We start from the raw sequence: 20,912 nt of genomic DNA, 5'->3' as shown, positions 1-20,912 counted from the left end.
CAGGACTTTGGGCGTGCCGTCGGACCAGCTTTACTATATATGGTTTTTAAACACACTGATGGCTCCTATAATTGGCATTCGTCACCACAAAACTTGCATCAGCCGACCACGAGAGGACACCCACACCAACACGGCAGGTTTTATTTTATTTTTTTGCACAGTAGTAACTTACGAACGTTCGGCCTTTAAACCCTTTGAACCGTTCAAGTTTCAACTTTTTCCAAATGTGCCAGAAAATATGTCCATCAGGAAAAACACCGAAACGTCAGCTTAAGATTGTGAGACTTCATCAAAAAAAAAAAAAAAGAGGCAAAAAGGAACTGTTTCCAACTAAGACAAGACATGTTGAGATGAAAATAAAACGCGCTGGATCAATAAAATAAAGGCAGCGTGGCTCAGAAACAGGGTCCAGAGGAGCTGGTTCCTGTCCAGGATGGTGAAGCATCAAGTTCTCAGTTTGTAGAGGATGAAAACAACAAAACAGTTAAATATTTGTATTTTTTACAGTATTGATAGTCTTTTTTTTAATGATTTACAGAAATATAACTCTAGCAGTTTCCCTGAGGTCTTGTACCGAGGGGATCAATAAAGTTTTATTCTAATTCTAATTGTGTGTCATGTTGTCTAGAGCAGTGGTTCTCAAACTGGGGGTCGGGATCCCCACTGGTGTCCCAAGATCATTTCAGGAGGTCGCCAGATCATTGTCAAAAAAAACAAAAGCACACATTTATCAAATAAACTTATAATAAGGCTTCAAAATTAAAAGTGTACACTTCTTTCCACTCCTTTGTCGGACTTGTTAATATTATCATTTGATTATGCGACATTATTATTATTCTTTTTGCTCTTTTTAAAACTATTTTCTTTTGTTTTTATATATTTTTTCCTTTCATTTGTTCAAAATAAATTAAATTCATTCATTCATTTAAAAGAAAATTAATGTAAAGCGATCAATCTGTGGATTTAACACATTAATGTTTAACGCATTCATTCAAAGTTGTTACTAATGAAGGGTCACGAACACAAACTTATCTTGAGGGTCAAACAGAACCTCTGATCTAGACGGCAGCTCTGAGTTCTCCTGTTTCTACCACTAACACTAACTTCACCATAACTCTGACTCCACCGTCCTGAAGCTTAAAACGAACCCTTACAGTGTTTATGATCTTTAGTCCGACTCACAGGATGCAGATTGCGGCGATCAGCCTTTCATCAGTCGCCTATTAATCATTTCCACCGTCTTCAAAATCGCCTTCGCCACAGGAAACAACCTCCGAGCAGCAATCTACAAGTTTAGATGAAGAGTTGGAGGTGGAATAAAGCTGCTCCGTTCTTGCCATTTGCAAAAAAATTTCAAAGCACGTTCTAGCAAAACAAAATCACGCCGACGCTGTTTTGCAGAGGCACCGACTCTCCGGCACCGAGGAGGAGACGGGTCCGGCTGTGTGGGGTTAGCGAAGGTAAAGCACAAATAATCAACGCAAAGGGCTTCAAGTTATTTTATATTTCAGGGGGAATCACAGTCTTCCACGAGGGTGTTTATGAAACTGATACCACAGAAAGGATCCTGGTAGTGTGAGAAGTGGATCATTCAGACAACAGGGATGATGTATTTAATAAGTGCACGTTGAAGCACAGAGAGCAGCTAGTTCAGCCGGACCGAGCCGACCCGAGCCCGCCGACGGGCCGTGTGTGAACGTGTTTGTGTTTTATTAATTCTTTCCACACCGGGGGAGGGGCGAGGTGCTGTCGGACCCATGTGAAAACACAGCCGGGAGCGACCGGGTAATAAATCAAACATACCCAATGACCTCCCAGGATAAAGAAAGCGAGCGAACATGCCGCGGCTTGTACGCACTTGAAACAAACGCATGTGTTTAATGCTGCTCCGCTCAGGCGAGGCCGCGTCGTAAATCAAACACATCCAACCGGCTCTCAGGTATGAAAAATAAAGACCCCCGCTGCCGTACAGCAGGTCAGAACCGTGGGTCTGGTGGGTCAGCGGGACGCTATCGTTGGCTGTCCGATCTTTCTTCTGTTGTCTGTTTTCACACAAAGCAGAAACAGCTTTATTATCAGCTTCTACATAACATGACACACGCTGGCCCATGTGAGCAGTTATAAATCAGACAACACAAACACCTACGAGGCCCAATAATGTGTCTCCGTTCACATAAACGTGTTGATCCAGACCGTCCAGGCGTCACAGAGCCGAGATGGTCCGAGCTGCAGTGGTTTAAACTTTTATCCAAAAGGCCCGACTTGTACCTCAGCAGAAAGGAAATAAACCTGAACGTGATGCAGCTCCAGAGACTAAATGTTCATCAGCTGACGACGTTTATGTCCATTAACGAGAAGGCATTTCCTGTCAACGCTGTTGATGAATGCTGCTGATTACAGGTGTTTACGTTTCCTGGTCGGGAAACAGCGCAACGTTTCGATAATCAGTCTGTGGTTGCATCCTGGTTGGGACCAGTTTAACCAGTTTCTGGAACCTGACATCATCTCCGGTGTTTGCTGGGAGTTTCAGGTGTTTTCCAACTGGAGGCCGAGAAGCTTAAGGCCTGTTTTCAGAGAATCCAAACTTCTCTGACAGAAACACAGCAAAACCCAGACAGCTGTTTATATCTAACTCACCCAGACAGCTGCTGAATGAAGAACTGTCGCCACCATCATCCTACCAACCCGGTTAGAGTCTCAGAGGTTCAGATCCTAAACAGTAAAGTCACCACTTTTCTGTTTCCACATTTAAAACCACCTCAGACTCACATCACACTGTGTACTGGTGAAGTCACTTATTTATAAAGATAAATATATATTATTTACATACAGCACATTTAAAACAACAGACAATAAACCAAAGAGCTTCCTGATTAGGAAAAAACATTTTAGAGTTCAGACCTTACAACATTAATAATTATATAAATTTATTTGACTTAATTAAACGTTGGGGTTAAGACCCCACAATATTGTTTGACATGCATTTTTTATTTCTCTTTGCTATTTGATCTGATCATAGAGAAATAAAAAAATAAAAAATAAAATGTAAAAAAAAAAATTAAAAATTAAAAAATAATCAAGAATGTTCAAAGATAATACAATGAAAATAAAAAATAATAATAATAATAAAAATAAAAAGAATAGATAATAAAATGAAAAAACTTAAAAAAAAATACAATTAAAATAATAAAATGAAAATAAAAAACGAAATAAAATAATAAAAATAAAATAAATACAAATAAAAAACTAAATAAAAAATAATAATAATTCAAAAAATACAATAAAAAAATTAACTACTGTGGTACTATAACCCAAAATGTGACGCCAGATCTTAAGAGGTTAATGGTACTAATTAATCTGATAAAATATGATCTATTATATAAACTGACCTGCCTAATTCAAACATTAAGGCGTGCAGTATTATCTGTTTTAGAAACAATATTTTATCAATTAAACATTATTCCTACAGTCTGCCTCGCTGCTACACAAATGTTTAGCGCTAAACACAACTAACTTTGGCTTTCTACTCTAATGTTTATATATTTTTTCTTACTACACTTACATTGCTGTATTTTTACTGATATCTTGTTTTATTGTACTTATTATTTATCAGGCTTTTTCTTTAAAAAAAGGGACCTGAGCACTAATTTCAAACATGTGAATGTGAGACAAATAAAGTTCCTAGAATCCTAGAATCCTTACACAAAGTAATCAGACTAACTTGACCCGACAATACAACACACAGAAAACCCAACGGACAGTGGAGAAGAAAACTGGCTTTAAACAGAAGAACATCAGAAGCAGGTTCATGGAGGCCGAACATCTGCCTGGACCAGTCGGGTTGAGGGTGAAGGGGAGAGGAAAGGATGGCAACCAGAAACAAACAAGAACACACACTGTTAGGTAACAGCAGCGTCTAAAATGTCAAGTCATGAGCAGCCAAACAGCGACCAGGAAGCTTCATTGTTGTCATACTTTAACGACAGCGTTTTATAGAACTTGGCATCAACCTGGCAGTTCGTCAGTCCTTAAGCCCCGCCCACTCATAGTCCTCATAGCAACGATTATCAGGGATGACTGCAACCTGATTTGAGAAACACTACCAGACTCATCCGGTGAGTGGACTTAACCAGCAGCTAACCGAGGGTTAAAACGACCAGAGCAGGTCTTTATGTGGTCCACGGCTGTGACTTAATTAATCAGAGCAGCTCGTCGCTAATCCACAGCTCACGCCTGGAGACAGAATATTTCACAGTTTGCTACGAGACTATGATCGCTTTGGAATAAAAGACACACCTGCCTCAGGTAAGTGAAAAGAAATGAAGGTTAGCAGCCAGAGAGAAAGCAGACGTTTAACTGGACCTGAAGCATGAGAAGAGAAAGACGACATTTTCTGTGTTTAAAAGTTAAGTTACTTCAATATGAGGGTTTTATTGGAGCTAAACTATCTGTGAATGTGTCTGGAGAGTTGTGTCTCAATCTGTGTGTCTGCAGTGAGATCTGTGAATGTGTACAAAGATATTAAAAGATGAAAAGTATTTGGCTACAGGTGCTGGAATGAACGAGCCTGTGAGTCTGAGTTCAGGGCAAAGAAACCCTGATATGAATCTGTCACGGCAGAAGTGCAGCAGAAGTCCTGTGTAGACGGACAGACAACAGTGAGGCCCGCTGGACCGCTAACTGGTGATCTGTCTGCATTTCCAGCACTTGTAGCCAAACACTCACACCGATTAACATCTTTGTACGCATCGACGGATCTCTACAGACACACACCTCGTCACACATTTACAGATAGTTCAGCTCCAATAACACCCCCATATTTAAAGTTTACTGATCAAGCTCAAGCCTTATTTTAATTTTTTCAACATCTAGTACATCTACAGCACTTTAAAGTCGAGTGATTTCATGGTCATGTAAACAGCAGAGACACAGTGAACACAAGCTGAGTGCATTTATATAATAATTAATATGTTCTTATAATTAATATTTAAACTTGTTGGGTGAGTTTATCCTTTTTCTCTATTGTAAAACAACATATTTGGCTTCAAATGCGGTGCATAAATAACAGTCACTTGACTCGTACAAGTCATTTCACACAAACAAGTCGTGCTGCAAAAACTTGTTTACATCAACATCACTGAAGGCGTCGAACACACTGAGTATTTTAAATGAATAAAACAGGATTAAATATATCTTGAACAGTTGACTCCTCAAGTGACTCTAATGTCAGATGCTTTAATGATCCACTTTGTGCTGAAAAACACTGTTTCTGCAAAATACTGTCATTTAATAGTAGTATTTATTTATTTATTTTTTAATCTAAACTAGTTTTGATCATTATTCCTCATGTTTCCACACCAGCAGGCACCGACTCCAGCGTCTGCGTGAGGAGATTCCTCCGGCACAGGATGGCGACGTCAGTATCCGGTAAAACTTCCTGTCACGCATCATGACTTTATGTTTTTGAGCTCATTCACGTCTGTGTCCAAGGGTTGAACTCGTTAGTGGGAGGGGGACCGTTAGTCGTCATAATACCACGACACGGTGCCAAACTACCACCGTTTATATGGTTTTTAGTTTTGTTATGTATTAAAACACTTCCTGAAAAAAAGGAGGCGTGAAGTCAGGTGACATTTAACACGAAGGTAAACCTGAATACGTACTTGCAATGGTTAGCACATAGCATTAAGCTAGCTGTAAAAACTGGAGAGCAACATGGAAATACAGGCATTTATGATTACGAAACTAGTTTCCAGCAGTGTGCAAACTGGTTTAGTTGGAAAATTTAAAAGGAGCTGCTTGTGTTTAACGGGAACGCCAGAATGAATGTTTCCTTAAACAAAAAAACAGGGAGACAAGATCAGTGAAACCAAAAATCTGTCACGACGTAGACGATCCTGCAAACATGTCGAACTTCAGTAAATCTGAAATATGCATGAAGGCGTTAATCAATATTTTAACACTAAATTAAGAGGACTTTTACAATCTGAATGCGGTGAGTCATTCCTGTCATCAGCTCTGAGACAAAACCAAACCTTGTTCCTGCAGCAACAGGCAGCTTCAAACAGACCGACCTGCACCAATAAAACGACTCTGATTCATACGGACTGATCTTCTACGTTGTGACAGAAGTTTCTGGATTGAAGACAAACGGTTCAATATCAAAGCTTACACTTTTTGACTCTTTGTTCCCGTATCTGGCAGAAATCTCTGCATTTTCCTGGTTTTTCAAACCGTTTGATAAACAGAATCATGAACGAGTGAATCAATCCCCTCGTTAACTAAACTGGTCCAAATACGTCTTGTCATTGTGGCACCGACTAAAATATCCTCTGCAGCGGTGAAAACGTTCTCATACCCTGCAGAAAATGTTGGAACCGTGTGTTATTCTGGTCAAAATGATTTGATATGACATGTAGATACCAGTAACAGAGAGAACAAACTCCTCCAGTTGAAATGCGTAATGCTTCTGTTTTGTCTCATCGCTCGGCAGCACCTGAACTCAGGATTGTGATAATTGGAAAAAGCTCCGATGAAAAGACGACACTGACCGACTTCATCACGGGAAGGAAAGCCGGTTCTTTTCCAAGAACCAACAAGCAGTTTGCCCATATTCATGGGAAGTGGAAGAGAAACTCGTACATGCTGGTGAAGACGGCAGACGTCTTCAAGTTACCTCCAGAAAAACTGAAACACGAGATGAAGACGTGCGTCGCTCGCTGTCCTCCTGGACCCAACGTCCTGCTGCTCATCGTAAATCCGTCTGACTTCACTGAGCAGGACAGACAAACGCTGAACTTGATCCTGAGCTGCTTTGGACAGGAAGTCTTTGAATGCTCCATGGTCATCACGGCACACGACGACAGAGGAAGGAACTCCTCCGTGAACCAGCTCACCAGAGACTGTGGACAGCGGCTGCTCAGAGTCAACTTTGGGGGAAGAGATTTTTCTCACCATGATCTTGATGAATTAATGACTCAGATGGAGAACATCGTGAGTTACAACAGGGGCGGGTATTTAGCATTTAATGAAGAGGCTGTCCCCATGAAGCTGCCAGAACCTGCAGAACCTGCAAAACCAAAACCCCCTCTAAACCTGGTGCTGTGTGGGAGACATGGAGCCTTGAAGACCTCGGTGGCTCACGCCATTCTGGGACAAAGAAGGTCTGGTCCACCTGCCGACTCATCAGAGTGTGTTAAAGTCCAGGGGGAGGTGTGTGGACGTCGGGTTTCCCTGCTGGAGCTGCCTGCCTTGTATGGAAAACCCAAAGAGACAGCAATGAAGGAATCCCTCAGGTGTGTCTCGCTCTGTGAACCGGAGGGCGTCCATGCCTTCATGCTGGTCCTGTTTCTGGATTCTCTCAGAAACGAAGACAAGACGGAGCTGGAGACCATCCAGAACACTTTTGGGTCCAAAGCCAACGACTTTACCATCGTTCTGTTGATTGTGAAGGCGAATCCTAACGTTCCAGAGTTGGTGAAGGTTGTGGAAGACAGAGACATCCAAGGGTTCTTACAGAGCCTTTGTGAACGACATGTTGTCTTCAACATCAAGGACAAGGACCAGGTCTCTGAGGTGCTGCATGCTGTGGAAACAATGAGTGCTGGGGGATCCAGAAGCTTCACAGAAGATATGTTTCCCAAACGTCCGGTGTTCACCAAACGTCAGAGCAAGCCAATTACAAGACACGAGTCTTTCTTAAAGTTTGACAATATTCAACATCGGGTCGTATTGCACCAGAAGACGGTGCGGACCAAAGAGCCAATCAGGATGGTGCTGATCGGGAAGACCGGCTGTGGGAAGAGCGCCACGGCAAACACGATTTTGGGGGGCGAGAAACGCTTTGAATCTAAAGCTTGTCTAAAGTCAGTGACTGTAGTTTGCCAGAAAGAAACAGGAGAGATGGACGGGCGGCCCGTCACTGTGGTGGACACGCCCGGCTTGTTCGACACGGCTCTGTCCAACGACGAGGTCAAACAGGAGCTGGTGAGATGCATCAGCCTGCTGGCTCCTGGTCCTCACGTCTTCCTGCTGGTGCTGCAGATCGGACGCTTTACCAAAGAGGAAAAAGAAACCGTGGAGATGATCAGGGAGTTTTTTGGCAAGAAGGCAGAAGACTTCATCATGCTCATATTCACCAGAGGAGACGAACTCCAAGATCAAACATTTGAGAGCTACATAAAAGACGGCAGCGATGGCTTTGTTGGACAGCTGATCGCGGAGTGTGGACGGCGATACCACGTCTTCAACAACAACGAACGGAAGGATCGCTCTCAAGTCAGCCAGCTGCTAAAGAAGGTGGAGGCAATGATGAGAAAAAGCGGCAGCCGCTACTACACCTCCGAGATGTTCAAGGAGGCCGAGGCAGCCATAGAGAAGGAAATAGAGAACCACAAGGTAGAGACAGAAAGAAAGATCGACAGAGAGCAAAAGGACCTTCAGAGGAAACATGAAGAAGAAATGCAAACAAAAAAGACAAAAACTACTGCGCTGATAGCCACGTACGAAACAGAAACCGCACAGAGAGAGAAGCAAGCGAAGGAGACGGGCGAGCGCATTAAAAAGGCCGAGGAGAGGATCAGGAGGGAACGAGAGCAGAGAGAAAAAGAGGAAGTGGACAGGAAGAGGCAGGAGGAGGTTCAACAGCAGCAGTGGAAGCAACGAGACGAAACTCTGAAGAAAAAAATAGTATCGGAGAAACGAGTACCAGCTCAGAGGACGCTGTTGACGAAGAACAGGGAGCTGATGAGGAAGGAACGGGAGGTTTGGGAGCAGGAACAACGGGAGTGGTGGCAGAAACGCCGCCTGGAGGACCAACGGAGGCAAGAGGAGGCGGAGAGGCAACTGGAAAAGCTCCGCGAAGAGTACGAGAGGGAGATAAACGAGGTCAAAAGACGAGAAGACGAGCGAATCAGAAGAGAAGGAGAGGAAAGAGAGCTGAGAGAAGTCGAGGAAAAACACAGGAAGGAAATGGAGGAAATACGGAGGAAGAACGAAGAGCACGCCAGGAGGCTAGCTGAAGAGTGCAACGAGTTCAGAAAGAGGTTCACTCTGGACTCGTCCGCTGAGAAGGAAAAGCATCAACAGGAAATAGAGGAGATGAAGAAGCGGCAGCAGCTGCAAAATGACTACATGCTGCAGCAGCTGAACAAAAAGAAAGCAAACCGGAGGGACTTTGACGAGCTCCTGAAGAAGCACGAAGAGCAGAGGAACGAGCTCAGACAGTCGCACTACATCCACAGCGAGGAGCAGCTGAACCAGGAGCTGGACGAGCTGAAGAAGACGCATCAGGAGGAGATAAACATCTGGATAGACGAACGCGTGAGGAAGGCCGAGAGCGACAAGAAGTGCAGCATCTCATGAGGGGTTCATGTGGCAGCGATCCTCATGTCAGGATCTCTAAGTACAGCTGAACCGAGGTGTGACGAATAAACAACGTTCTGAAACTGTTTGATAAACTGTGAAAATAACAGCGTGTGTGTGTGAAATGCTTGGAGCTGCTTTAATCACAGTAAAACCAAGATCATTTCAGGGGGTCGCCAGATCATTGTCAAACAAAAATAAAATAAAATTAAGCCAACATTTACTAAATAAATTCGTATTAATGCTGTCAGAATAACTTCTTCACACCCCTTTGTCAGACTTGTTAAGTTATGATTTGATTATGTGATGTTGTTATTCTTTTTTTGCTCTTTTAAAAATGATTTTCTTTTGTTTTTAGATTTTATTTCTCTTTCATTTGTTCAAAATAAATTAAATTCATTCATTCATTCAAAAGAAAATCGACGTATTAATGTAAAGGGGTTAATAACACATTCATTCTGAACGCATTAATGTGTAAAAGTTATTACTCGTGAGATAAAAATTCAAACCTATCTATCTTGGGGGTCGTGGCTCAATAAGTTTAAGAACCTCTGACATGGAGGAGAAGAAAAAAACGACTATTTGTACTGATGTGGACGTTATTTACAATCTTTCTGTTTTTACAGTTAATGAATATAGTTGTTGCTGATTTAAATACAGTAAATAGTGTAAAAGAACAGAAAACAGATTTTGGACGTGTGCATTTACAGTTTTGTCCTGTTTTGTTTTTGTTTTGTTTTGTTTAGTTTTTTTACAGTTAACATGTAAATGAATATTTTTTTTCTGTGATATTATCTGTGATTCAACGTGTTTAACAACATTTAGAGCTAATAACTGCTTCTGTCACCGATAGCTGGGTTGTGAGGAAACTTCTTACCAGCTGCTGTTTTTATTGTCATTTAAATGTTGTTTTTATCTCATGTTGATTAAATTAAAACTTTTACCGAACAGTTCCCTTTTTTATTTAAACTTTAAACTGAGATTTTACAGCTAACGTGAAACGTACACTGATGAGGCAACATAAATTATTCACAATTTAATTTTGGTTTAGCGAGAAATATACATATTTATTCCCAACTTCAGTGACGCTGTCTGTTCACTTTATTCATAATTAAACCACCTTCTATGTCTCTCTTTCTGCTCTGCACAGCCTGCAAATACATTCTTGTAAACACATCAAGAACTTTAGAAATGCACACAGATGGAAAAGATCCAACTATTTATTGACTGTGACATAACCGGACACAGGAGACGACAAACCAGTTGGTATGAAGGTTATGAGTTATTGAAGCATTTAGCTGCAGAAACTTGTGGTTCTGACTGCAACACATTCAGATTCAGTGCAACGAGAAGTAAGGTGCAGCCTTTCAGTGCAAAATAACGATATATATATATAAAAACCCTCCATATATAAAGATGAAATTAAATGAAATAGTGGAAGTAGAGGTTGATTCTTTGGGCCTAAACAACAAGCTCACCAAAGATGACGAGCAGCAATGTTAAATATATCATGTTTGTGTATTTAGAACCAGAACCAGATTTATTGCCAGGTAGAGTTTACACAATAAAACAACAATAAATATAGAGTAAAATAAAAGTAACTACAAATAAAAGTAACTGTAATGGTGCAACGCAGAAGCAAAAAAATGTCATGGAGTGAAGAATTAAAGTTAAATTTAAATAAGAACCATAATATTTGACAAGAATAGTGAGAGTGCAGATATATTTATATTTATACAGATTGTCAAAAGAGTGCAGCATGACCAGTAACAGCATAGATGATGAGATTTAGGTCAGTGGGGCAGAAAAAAATCATCAAAAACCTTTTACTTCTACCCCACCGTGAAGTCAGACACGACGTTAAATCAGAAGCACTCGGACGCAGCAGCCAGAAAAACTTCAAGGACTTATTCAAGACTTGTAGGTGCAGCAAGGCGACAGACGTCTCGTCTGTGAGGTTTTTTTATAAGTTAAACTAAAATGATCGATGCTTCACAACATCTGGTGACGATGCAGCCGGCGCAGAACAACAAAGTTTTAAAGACGTTTTCTGTCGACGTACCCGACAGCCTGCAGGTCTGATCACAGTGACTCTTTGTGGTGTGTGAGTGAAAAGCCACAGTACCGGGGACAAGTTCTACCGGTTTGCTAACGACAGCTTGGCCCGCTTACAGCTTTTATATTAAAACATCAGTTTGAAACAACCGGCTGGATTATTCATGTGTTTTTAAGTGAGTGCTCAAACGGCTAAAGTGTACAAAGTGTGCAAGAAACAGCATGTTTGTGTTTGTGTGCGACTGTAGCGACACGAAAGACGACAGCTTTGATAAAACCGACGTAAACTGTGGAGGGATTGAAGGAGGAGAAAAGATGAACACAGGAAGAAGCCAAAGCTGACAGCGTCTCTCCACGAGGCTGCTGCACTTGGCTGTTTGACAACTATTGTCTGAGCGACGACGAGCCGCTTCATCGCCGTCATACCAGCACTAAGCCCCGCCTCCAACTCCTCCTAATCAGATCTCTGTGTGAGTTTCTGCTCTCAATAATAAGTTCTACGGAGGAGCGATGCCATGAGGACTTCACCTGGTGAGTACTCTCTGAACGAATGTCTAAAAACGCACAGATCCATGTGTTCTTACTGCTTCAGTCGTATCAGAGGTGTTGTTGTCTCAGGCTGTGACCAGAAGTACGACGGAACAAGTTACACGACGAGTTCAGCCTGTTTAGGTTGTTCAGGTGTGATCGTTGGTCTTAATCTGGGAATTAAATACACATATCTACTCATGCTGAAGCCTTTTACCGTCTAAGTTTTATTGACAACCACTAAAACACACGGATATGTTTCAGTGAACTCCTTTCATCGGTACTCCACCTGCTGCTCTTCCTGCTTTGACCCGTCGTAGTGGGAAACAGGTGGAGCGACAGGTGAGGAAGACCTGAATTAAACTGTCTGTGAATTACATTTAGCTGCTCTCAGGAACTCTAAAGGTCGTATCATGTGTAAGTAAAGGCAGACTTTAGAGGTTTTAGGCGTCGCCAACAGCACAACAACAACAAAAAGATTGTTTTAGGCCAGTTTTGGTCACTGCTGTTTAATTCAGTGTAATATAAACTTCTGTTTATCAAACGGTCGGGAAAAAAAACAGGAAAATGGGGAAATTTCTGTCAAATAGGAGAACACAGACGTAATGGTGTCACTGTACGAGGAGTGATCATGCTCACTGTCAAATGCAGATAAAAATAAAAACTGAGAACAACTCTGAGCCTCATCTTAGATAAAACAAATCCAAAACACTTTCTGGACTTTTGGGGTTTCACAGGAAGAAAATAACCCGTAACCTGGAAGGACTTGGGCAACAAATTCCACTTTTCAAATAACAAAAAAATACTAATGTCATTAAACTCAAAGTTGTATTATAGCAACATCTGGGTTATCCACAGCAGTCGTTCCTTCCTGTGTTTCACTGCTATCATTTAGCTTCTCTTTTCTTTCATTAGCTCCAGCAGGCAGCAACAGTTTCTGCAGCTGAACTCTCTGGTTTGGTGAAACTATGGCAGCACAAGGTGAGTTTCATCCGTCTTTTGTTTTTGAAATAATTTGACCTTCTGTCAGAGCTGCAGTCGACCAATGACTGAAGCCAGAAACAACACATGACAACCGTGGCGTAGCTGTTATGTCGTGATATTAAAGACATTTGTTATTATGATTTGAGGCGTTTTATCGTCGTCGTCATCGACCCGGAGGTGTTAGCAAATGCTGCTAATGGTTAGCAGTGAATACGCTAGCAAATAGCAGCGTTAGCAGCTGTGACGGGAGTGAAACTCCATCAGTGCTTGTTCGATATTTTCCCGTTACGTACCCTCGAAAACAGCGTATCAGCGTGACTTTTTCAGGCAGCAGCGTACCAGGCCGTTATTCTGTTATGCACAACCCTGGGACAGCGCAACAGGTTGGGCGGTCGACCCATGAACAGGGGGTCCCTGATGCAGGTCGTGGGTTTGAGTCCAGCCCGTGACCATTTCCTGCAGGTCCTTCCTCCGTTCTCCTCCCATGTTTCCTGTCAGTCTCTCTACTGTCAACTATAATAACGGCTAAAAGAAAGAAACAGTAATATTTATTCTAAAAATAGACAATAACTGATTATTGTTGCATCTTTTTCCGTCAAAACTTTATCTGACGAAACAGCCAGTTGGACTCAATGAAGATAAAGTCAGATCAGCTGAAACACACTCTGTTTGTTATCAGGTATAAAAACAAGAGCTTCCCTTTTATAGCTTCACCAGATGAATGCCTCACATTAAAAACAAATCCTAATAATATGAGGAGCTACAGTCACATTTATTCATGTTATTTGTGTTTTTCTGCAGCGTCTGAACTCAGAATTGTGACTTTCGGAAAGAGTCAAAGTAAGAAGACGACCCTGAGCAACTTCATCACTGGGAAGAAGGACTTCAAGCTCCTGAAAGTGTCCAAGAAGTCTACGGCCCACGGCGAGTGGAGGAAAACACCCATAACTGTGGTGAAGACGGCAGACGTCTTCGGTCTGTCGCTAGATAAAGTCAGACATGAGATGCAGACGTGCGCTGCTGCTTGTCCTCCTGGACCGAACGTCCTGCTGCTGCTGGTGAAGCCTTCGGACTTCACAGAACAGGACGGACAGAAGCTGAAGTCTGCGCTCAGCTTTTTTGGCGCAGACGCTTTCAGACATGCGATGGTCATCGTAACACATGAGGACAAGGGAGACAATCTGACGATGGATCAAATCGTCCAGGAGTGCAGACAGAGGCAGCACAAGATCGACTTTGACAAAAAAGACTTTCCTGAGCGTGAGCTTGAAGCGCTGATGGAAAAGATGGATAAGATAGTGAGCGACAACGGGGGAGGGCATCTGACTTTTACGGCCGGGTCGGATCACATGGAAGCAATGGAGTGCACGGTAACCAAACCTCCTCTGAACCTGGTGCTGTGTGGGAGGTCTGGAGCCGGGAAAGCTTCTGCAGCTGAGGCCATTCTTGGAGAAGGAAGGTCCGACTCATCAGAGTGTGTTAAAGCCCAGGGAGAGGTGTGTGGACGTCGGGTTTCCCTGCTGGAGCTGCCTGCCTTGTATGGAAAACCTCAGGAGGCAGTGATGGAGGAATCCTTCAGGTGTATCTCCCTCTGTGATCCTGAGGGCGTCCACGCCTTCATCCTGGTCCTACCTCTAGAGCCTCCCACAGATGAAGACAGAGCAGAGCTTGAGACCATCAGGAACACACTCGGCTCTCAGGTCAACGACTTCACCGTGGTTCTTTTTACGGTGGAGTCGGATCCTACAGGTCCAGATGTGGTGAACTTTGTACAAACTTGCAGAGAAATCCAGGAGCTCTGCGAGAGCTGTAACGGCCGATACGTCTTCCTCAACATCAACGACAGACAACAGATCCCTCAGTTACTGGACGTCGTAGAAAAGACACAAGCAGCAGCATCCGGAGGCTTCACAAAGGAAATGACGGCCCAGCCTGGGAAGACCCAAAAGCAGAGTCCAGATCGCCTCAGGATGGTGCTGATCGGGAAGACCGGCTGTGGAAAGAGCGCCACGGCAAACACGATCTTGGGGAGAGAGTGTTTTCTGTCTAAAGTCAGCATGAAGTCAGTGACCAGGTTTTGCGAGAAAGCAGAAGCAGAGATGGACGGGCGTCCCGTCACTGTGGTGGACACGCCCGGCTTGTTCGACACGGCTCTGTCCAACGACGAGGTCAAGCAGGAGCTGGTGAGATGCATCAGCCTGCTGGCTCCTGGTCCTCACGTCTTCCTGCTGGTGGTGCAGATCGGACGCTTTACCAAAGAGGACGAAGACACCGTGGAGATGATCAGGGAGTTTTTTGGCAAGAAGTCAGAAGACTTCATCATGCTCATCTTCACCAGAGGAGACGAACTCCAAGATCAAACAATCGAGAGTTACGTTGAAGAAAACAGCGACGGCTTCATCAATAACCTGACCAACGAATGTGGAGGACGATACCACGTCTTCAACAACAGCGATCAGGAGAACCGCTCTCAAGTTAGCCAGCTGCTACACAAAGTGGAGTCAATGCTGAGGAGCAACGGTGGCCGCTACTACACCTCAGAGATGTTCAGAGAGGCCGAGGCAGCCATACAGAAGGAAATGCAGAGGATCCTGAAGGCCAAAGAAGAAGAGATGCAGAAAGAGAGGAAGGACCTCGAAAGACTACACGAGCAAAGAATGCAGGAGAAGAAGCAAGCGATGGAACAAGAAAGAGTGAAAACCGAGAACGCGCTGAAGGAAAAGGAGGAACGCCTCAAGAAAGAGGAGGAGAGCAAGAAAAGGGTTTGGAAGAAACCGAAAGAGGACCAGAAGAGTCAGGAGGAGGAGAAAGCTCGACTGAAGAGGCTCAGAGAGGAATACGAGGCGGAGAGAAGCGAGTTTGAGCACCGAAGGCTGGAAGAGGATCGAATGAGGAAGGAGCAGGAGGAACAGGAATGGAAGGGCTTACAGGAAGAAGTGGAGATGATGAAGACGAGAAACGAAGAGGAGGCCAGAAAGCAAGCCGAGGAGTTCAACGACTTTAGACACAAGTACAGTGAGGAGAAGGCGGAGGACACGAAGCAACGGCAGCTCATGATCAGACGCCTGAACGCAAACAAGGCCTTTCAGAAGGACTTTGACCAGCTGAAGAAACGGCAAGAAGAAGAAATGAAAGAGCTGAAAGACGCTTCTCAAGTCGATGAACTGCAGAGAGCTCACGAGGAGGAAATAAACAGCTGGATTCAGGAGCACGTGACGAAAGCCACGGCAGGAAAAGCCTGCAGCGTTTTATGAGTCACAACAAGTTTCAGCCTGGAGACGGCCTCTGGTTTCATATCGACTCACAGGGTGGAGGTAGAAGGTCCAGAAACAACGAATCTGGCAGCAGGAGAGCCGCAAGAAAGAAGACTGTTCAAAAAGTGAACAAATGGTGGAAATAACAGCAAAACAAGCTGATTTAAATACAGTGAAGCTGTGTAATGTTCTGCTTGTTTTAAGCTGCTGTAGATTGTAAAGAACCAAACTACTATTGTGGACGTTTTCTGTTTGTTTCTAAACACGTGAACTAAAACGTTTTTCTGTGACATTATGATCAGTATTTGAACAAAACAGAGGAAATCTATAGTTTTGCTGAATTAAATACGGTAACAAAAAATACTGTAATTACTACATTATTTTTAATTATTTGATATATAAACTGTGACATTAGAAACAACACATTTTTTATAAATTTGAATTTTTTTTACTGTTTTCTTTTACTTGAAAAAAAACTGATAAACACTTTGACTTGATCTATAACTTGTGTGTCTCTTTTTTAAATATAACATCTACAAAATGTACAAACATCCTATAAAATTAACTAAAGCCATTACGCATATAAAGGAATTTCTTCGTATAGAAAAATGAATAAGCAGATAAATATAATACATGCCAACATTTACTTTTTTTTAAACCTGGCTTTACTGAGACCAGCAACTCACAAAACAAATGACAGCATCAGCTCTGGTTCTGCCGTCGATAACGAGCTTTAGCATCAGAAAAACGTGTTTTCTGACATGACAGGTAGCCCCATATGAGTGATGAGCTACTTACAGACTGTAACTTAAACCATTTGAAGGACTAGATTCTGTTTTTTAATGTGTTGTATAAATAAGGGTGATTTAATTTGACTTCAACTCCCTGCTTCAGCCTCCAGATCTGATCCCAGAGGAGGCTCTTCCAGCTCCAGGGGCAGTTTGTATCCTGTATCGGGGTGAACATGCATCATGACGTTCAGCTAAATAAATCTGTACCAGCATGCATTGGGACAGACTCGTCATTGCGCCCCACTAAACTCTTTTACCGTCTTCTGAAGCGGTCGTTTCTTCGCTGCATCTCTCCGGTATCTGAGTTGTTTTGTTTATCCAAACTAGCCTGGACACGTTTAGCAAATGACACCATAAAAGTACTATAATTACCGTAATGTGTTTGTGTCGTCATACTGTTTTATTATCACACGTGAGAGCGGCTGCATCCTGCTGCAGACGAGCTGAACTGGTTTTTGATTTGCCTTGATGGGAAATCCACTGTGTTCATCACACAGAAACTCCAACTCTTCAGATTCAAGCTAACGCCCCTAAACAAGCCGCTGCTCATGATGTCATTGGTCTGTCGTTAGGCCAACGCTGGATTTTAATTAAGCTAACGAGCTGCTCTACATGAGCCTACACAAGGTATCAGCCGTGGAAGTCTGATGAAAAATGACAGGAATTCAATCAGGTGAGTGGAAAATCAACAACAAAAAAGGGGAAATTAGATCATGTAGTACAACATGAAGGACAATTAGTTTAAATGCTCGTTTCTAACGATTCCAGACACATTATGCAGTAAAACAACACGACATGAAACACACAGAGGGAATAAACGAGTGTGACAGCAACATAAAAAGACAACAAGGGAGGAAAGCATGTTGGAGATATTAGACAATATTGTTCCTCAAGCTCTGTAAGTCCTACAAACGCCATCAGACAGCCAAGTCAGAACAAACCACGGTCACAACCAAAGCACCTGCAGACCACCTCAGACCAGTGTTCCATCAAACAGGCTTGATTTTAATACCGACAAACAAGTCTGAGGTGTCGATCACAAACGCCAACACATCAGGAGTTAACGTTTCCACCTCACCTTAAAAAACGTTGGCTACACAAGCTCTAAACCACCAAAACTCAAAACAGTCCACACAGCTACACTCCTCAGAGCTAAACGCTTTAAAAGTGAAATGATATAAATGAGTTTCAAGCGTTTCTATGGTCTGTGTCACGTTTGGCTTCAAGTTTATCAGGAAAAATATCCCTAAAAAAAGAGCTTAAAGTCTGGATAGTTCATGGAAGTCACTCCAATAAACTGCACGAATCGTAGAAAACAGAAAAGATTCAACATAAACGACAGCGGACTCTGCTGTGGCCGGCGGTCACAAGACAAAGCTTAGACAGAGCAGAGAGGAGACGAGCAGGAAACAGATTTAAAATGTAAACAGGTAAATATTTACACTGTCAACACATGAACACGGTGCTGACAGGTTGACTTTTATATTACTGTAAAATACACAATCAAAGTAATTCAACTGTTTTTGTTTTCTTCCGTCTCACAAAAGACATTTCTGAGCTTTCTCTCCCCCAAAGACCTCTAAGAAAACGCTCGAGGTCATTACTTATAAGACGCCTAAAAGTTGTGCTTGATGCAAAAAAACAATAAAAATATTTCAGAGTAGATGTTTGTAAATCAGCATCAGCGGACAGGAAGCAGTGGACCGGCTGTTTCCACAAACGCTCGGTCATTTATCTTCTGTTTTCTGTCTCACATCTGCTGAGACAGCCAGTCCAGCACCAAGGACTGCAACAAGGCCCGGTTCTTACCTGTACTGTACAACCATCATGTTCTGCTCGCCGCAGTGTCTGGCACAGCGGATGTAGCGCATCCAGCTGGACTTGCTGGGATCATTACCGTCGATAAAGTGCTGTAACGTCCCCTCTGCGTCGTAGATCTGAAACACACACAGTGTCAGGATTAGAAGCAGTACATGTCCAGAGAGCTGCTGGGCCTGGTCTGAGAGCAACGTGATGAGCTCTACAGAAGATAAGACTGTAGAATTAGATTAAGATTCTTCATTTATTTTCTGATCTGTAGAAAAATGGAGGAAAAAAAAGCACATCGTCCAAAGACGGCAGCATCTTTAAATCGCTTCACATTTGAGAGGCGGGAACCATCAGCTGTTGGACATTTTAGTTGGAAAATGAGCAAAAGCGACCGACTTTTTGCCACAACACCAACCTTTACATTGATTATAGATGATGGATGGATGGATCGTCTTGGTGAATGTCAACTTTAAAAAACGTTTTCAAAAAATTCTCTCATTATTCAGATTTCAAATAAATAAATAAATTGACAAAACATTTAATAAAACAAAATGTTGAATATTTAATATTAATTTCTATTTTCAGTGTCTTTAGGTGGTAGGGCCAAAAAAATCAAGAAAATTAATATCAAACACTGTTTTTTTATTCTTTTTTTTTTCTATTATCAAGTATAAACCACCTGAAAACCACCTTATAATTTAAATTACTCAAGTAATTTGATAGAGGATATAATTATGTAGGTTCTAAAACTTTACATTTAAGTTAATCGGGCTGGTTTTGTATTTTTTTTTAATGATTTTCAAGGATCTTACTGATAATTATAATGAAAACAGTTGGACAGGATAATTAATAATAGTGTAGGGTCTTGAATGTAATATTTAACTTAGCCATGTAAATATGTTTTATTAGTAGGCTTTAATCATAACATTTATATTAGATTTACTTATCAGATAAAACCATATGGCTGCAGCCTTATTAATTAAACTTGTTAAGATCAATTAAAAGCTCCAGTCTTAGTGTTCGGCTGAAAGCTGTTGGTTTAAATGTAATATATAATATATAATAATATATAATATATAATAACAGTAACTTTATGTTAAGATGCAGTGAAGACAAGTTTGCGAATATTCATGATTTTTGGGGTTTTTTTGCTTTTTTTTTTGCTGAAAAAAATCACCTGTTTTTAAAGTAATTTCTTCCAAAAAGTGCAGCTACTTGTTTTTTATGGTGTTTTGTTTCAATATCAAAGCTCATATTTGGATAAAACATCATCACGGTTCATTTTAAAAGTAAAAACAATGACTTAGGAGAAGACAGATGTTTAAACGGAGACGTGTGGCCTCTTCAAAGTGTCGCATCTGAAAACGTACACAAACCATCTGAATAATCGACCTGCGGCGCTTTAAAAAGTCTCGCTGATATCTGCCGTGTTTAGACGATATGTTACGACACCTGCAGCCTTTAAACACACTGCGGGGCTGAAAATACACAAAGCTTCAGCTCAACAATATTTCGTTCGGCGGTATTTACTTTAGTGACGAGCTGTAACGCTGCAGCTTGTGTCGGAATATTTACGGCGAAACAAAAGGAAATTGTTTATTTTAGGAGATTAATCGCACGAGAACGATTCCTGATTCGCGGCCGCACGAGAAAGAAATAAGTCGAGTTGATTTGAAAAGTTTTAAACAAGTGGGTGCCACTAATCTTCAGGCCTCTCGTCCTTCTGGGTGCTAAACGTTACACAAAGCTGATTTAGACGCGACTAAAAGCCTCGACGCTCCTCCAGCTGCAGGACGACTCACAACGACTAAAAATAGGTTTTCAGGGTGAAGTCAACAAACCCACGGAGACGACGCAGGAGCTGATTTTCTATGCTGCTGCTTCCTCTAAGACTGAGAAACCAAACGGATGTAAATGTGCTGATGGTCCTCTGACAGACTGATGTCTCTTCCTGTCACTGACCCGGTGACCTCTCCTCTAGCGCCACCTCCAGGACAAACTCTATTCAACCACAAACACCGTCACAGGTTTTAAAGCTCCAAGACTTTGGGATATCGTTCATCTTTCAATAAATGATCCTCTTTTATTGGCAGTTTGAACTAAAATTTTATATTTTGTATATTTTTAT

At 42.1% G+C, this 20,912-nt stretch overlaps 2 protein-coding genes across 3 annotated transcripts in view; one reads left to right on the top strand and one right to left on the bottom strand.

Annotated features, from left to right (window-relative positions):
* The window catches only part of prdm6 (PR domain containing 6), an 86,801-nt gene that overhangs the window by 40,219 nt on the left and 25,670 nt on the right, over nucleotides 1-20,912 (bottom strand). For both annotated transcript variants that reach the window (XM_008287696.1, XM_008287697.1), the window contains one exon: nucleotides 18,785-18,912. In XM_008287696.1, the coding sequence (XP_008285918.1) occupies nucleotides 18,785-18,912 (128 nt within the window). The remainder of the gene's footprint in view (nucleotides 1-18,784; nucleotides 18,913-20,912) is intronic.
* LOC103361585 (uncharacterized) lies at nucleotides 7,224-16,538 on the top strand. Its single transcript, XM_008287704.1, has 3 exons — nucleotides 7,224-9,360; nucleotides 12,915-12,927; nucleotides 13,732-16,538. Exons 1-3 carry the CDS (start codon nucleotides 7,279-7,281, stop codon nucleotides 16,182-16,184), a joined length of 4,548 nt encoding a protein of 1,515 aa, XP_008285926.1. The 5' UTR covers nucleotides 7,224-7,278; the 3' UTR covers nucleotides 16,185-16,538.

The sequence above is a fragment of the Stegastes partitus genome, unplaced genomic scaffold (assembly GCF_000690725.1).
Source record: "Stegastes partitus isolate 25-593 unplaced genomic scaffold, Stegastes_partitus-1.0.2 Scaffold515, whole genome shotgun sequence".
NCBI classification, from domain to species: Eukaryota; Metazoa; Chordata; class Actinopteri; family Pomacentridae; genus Stegastes; species Stegastes partitus.
Note: the sequence above shows the minus strand (reverse complement) of the source record. Positions and strands in the feature narration are given on the sequence as shown.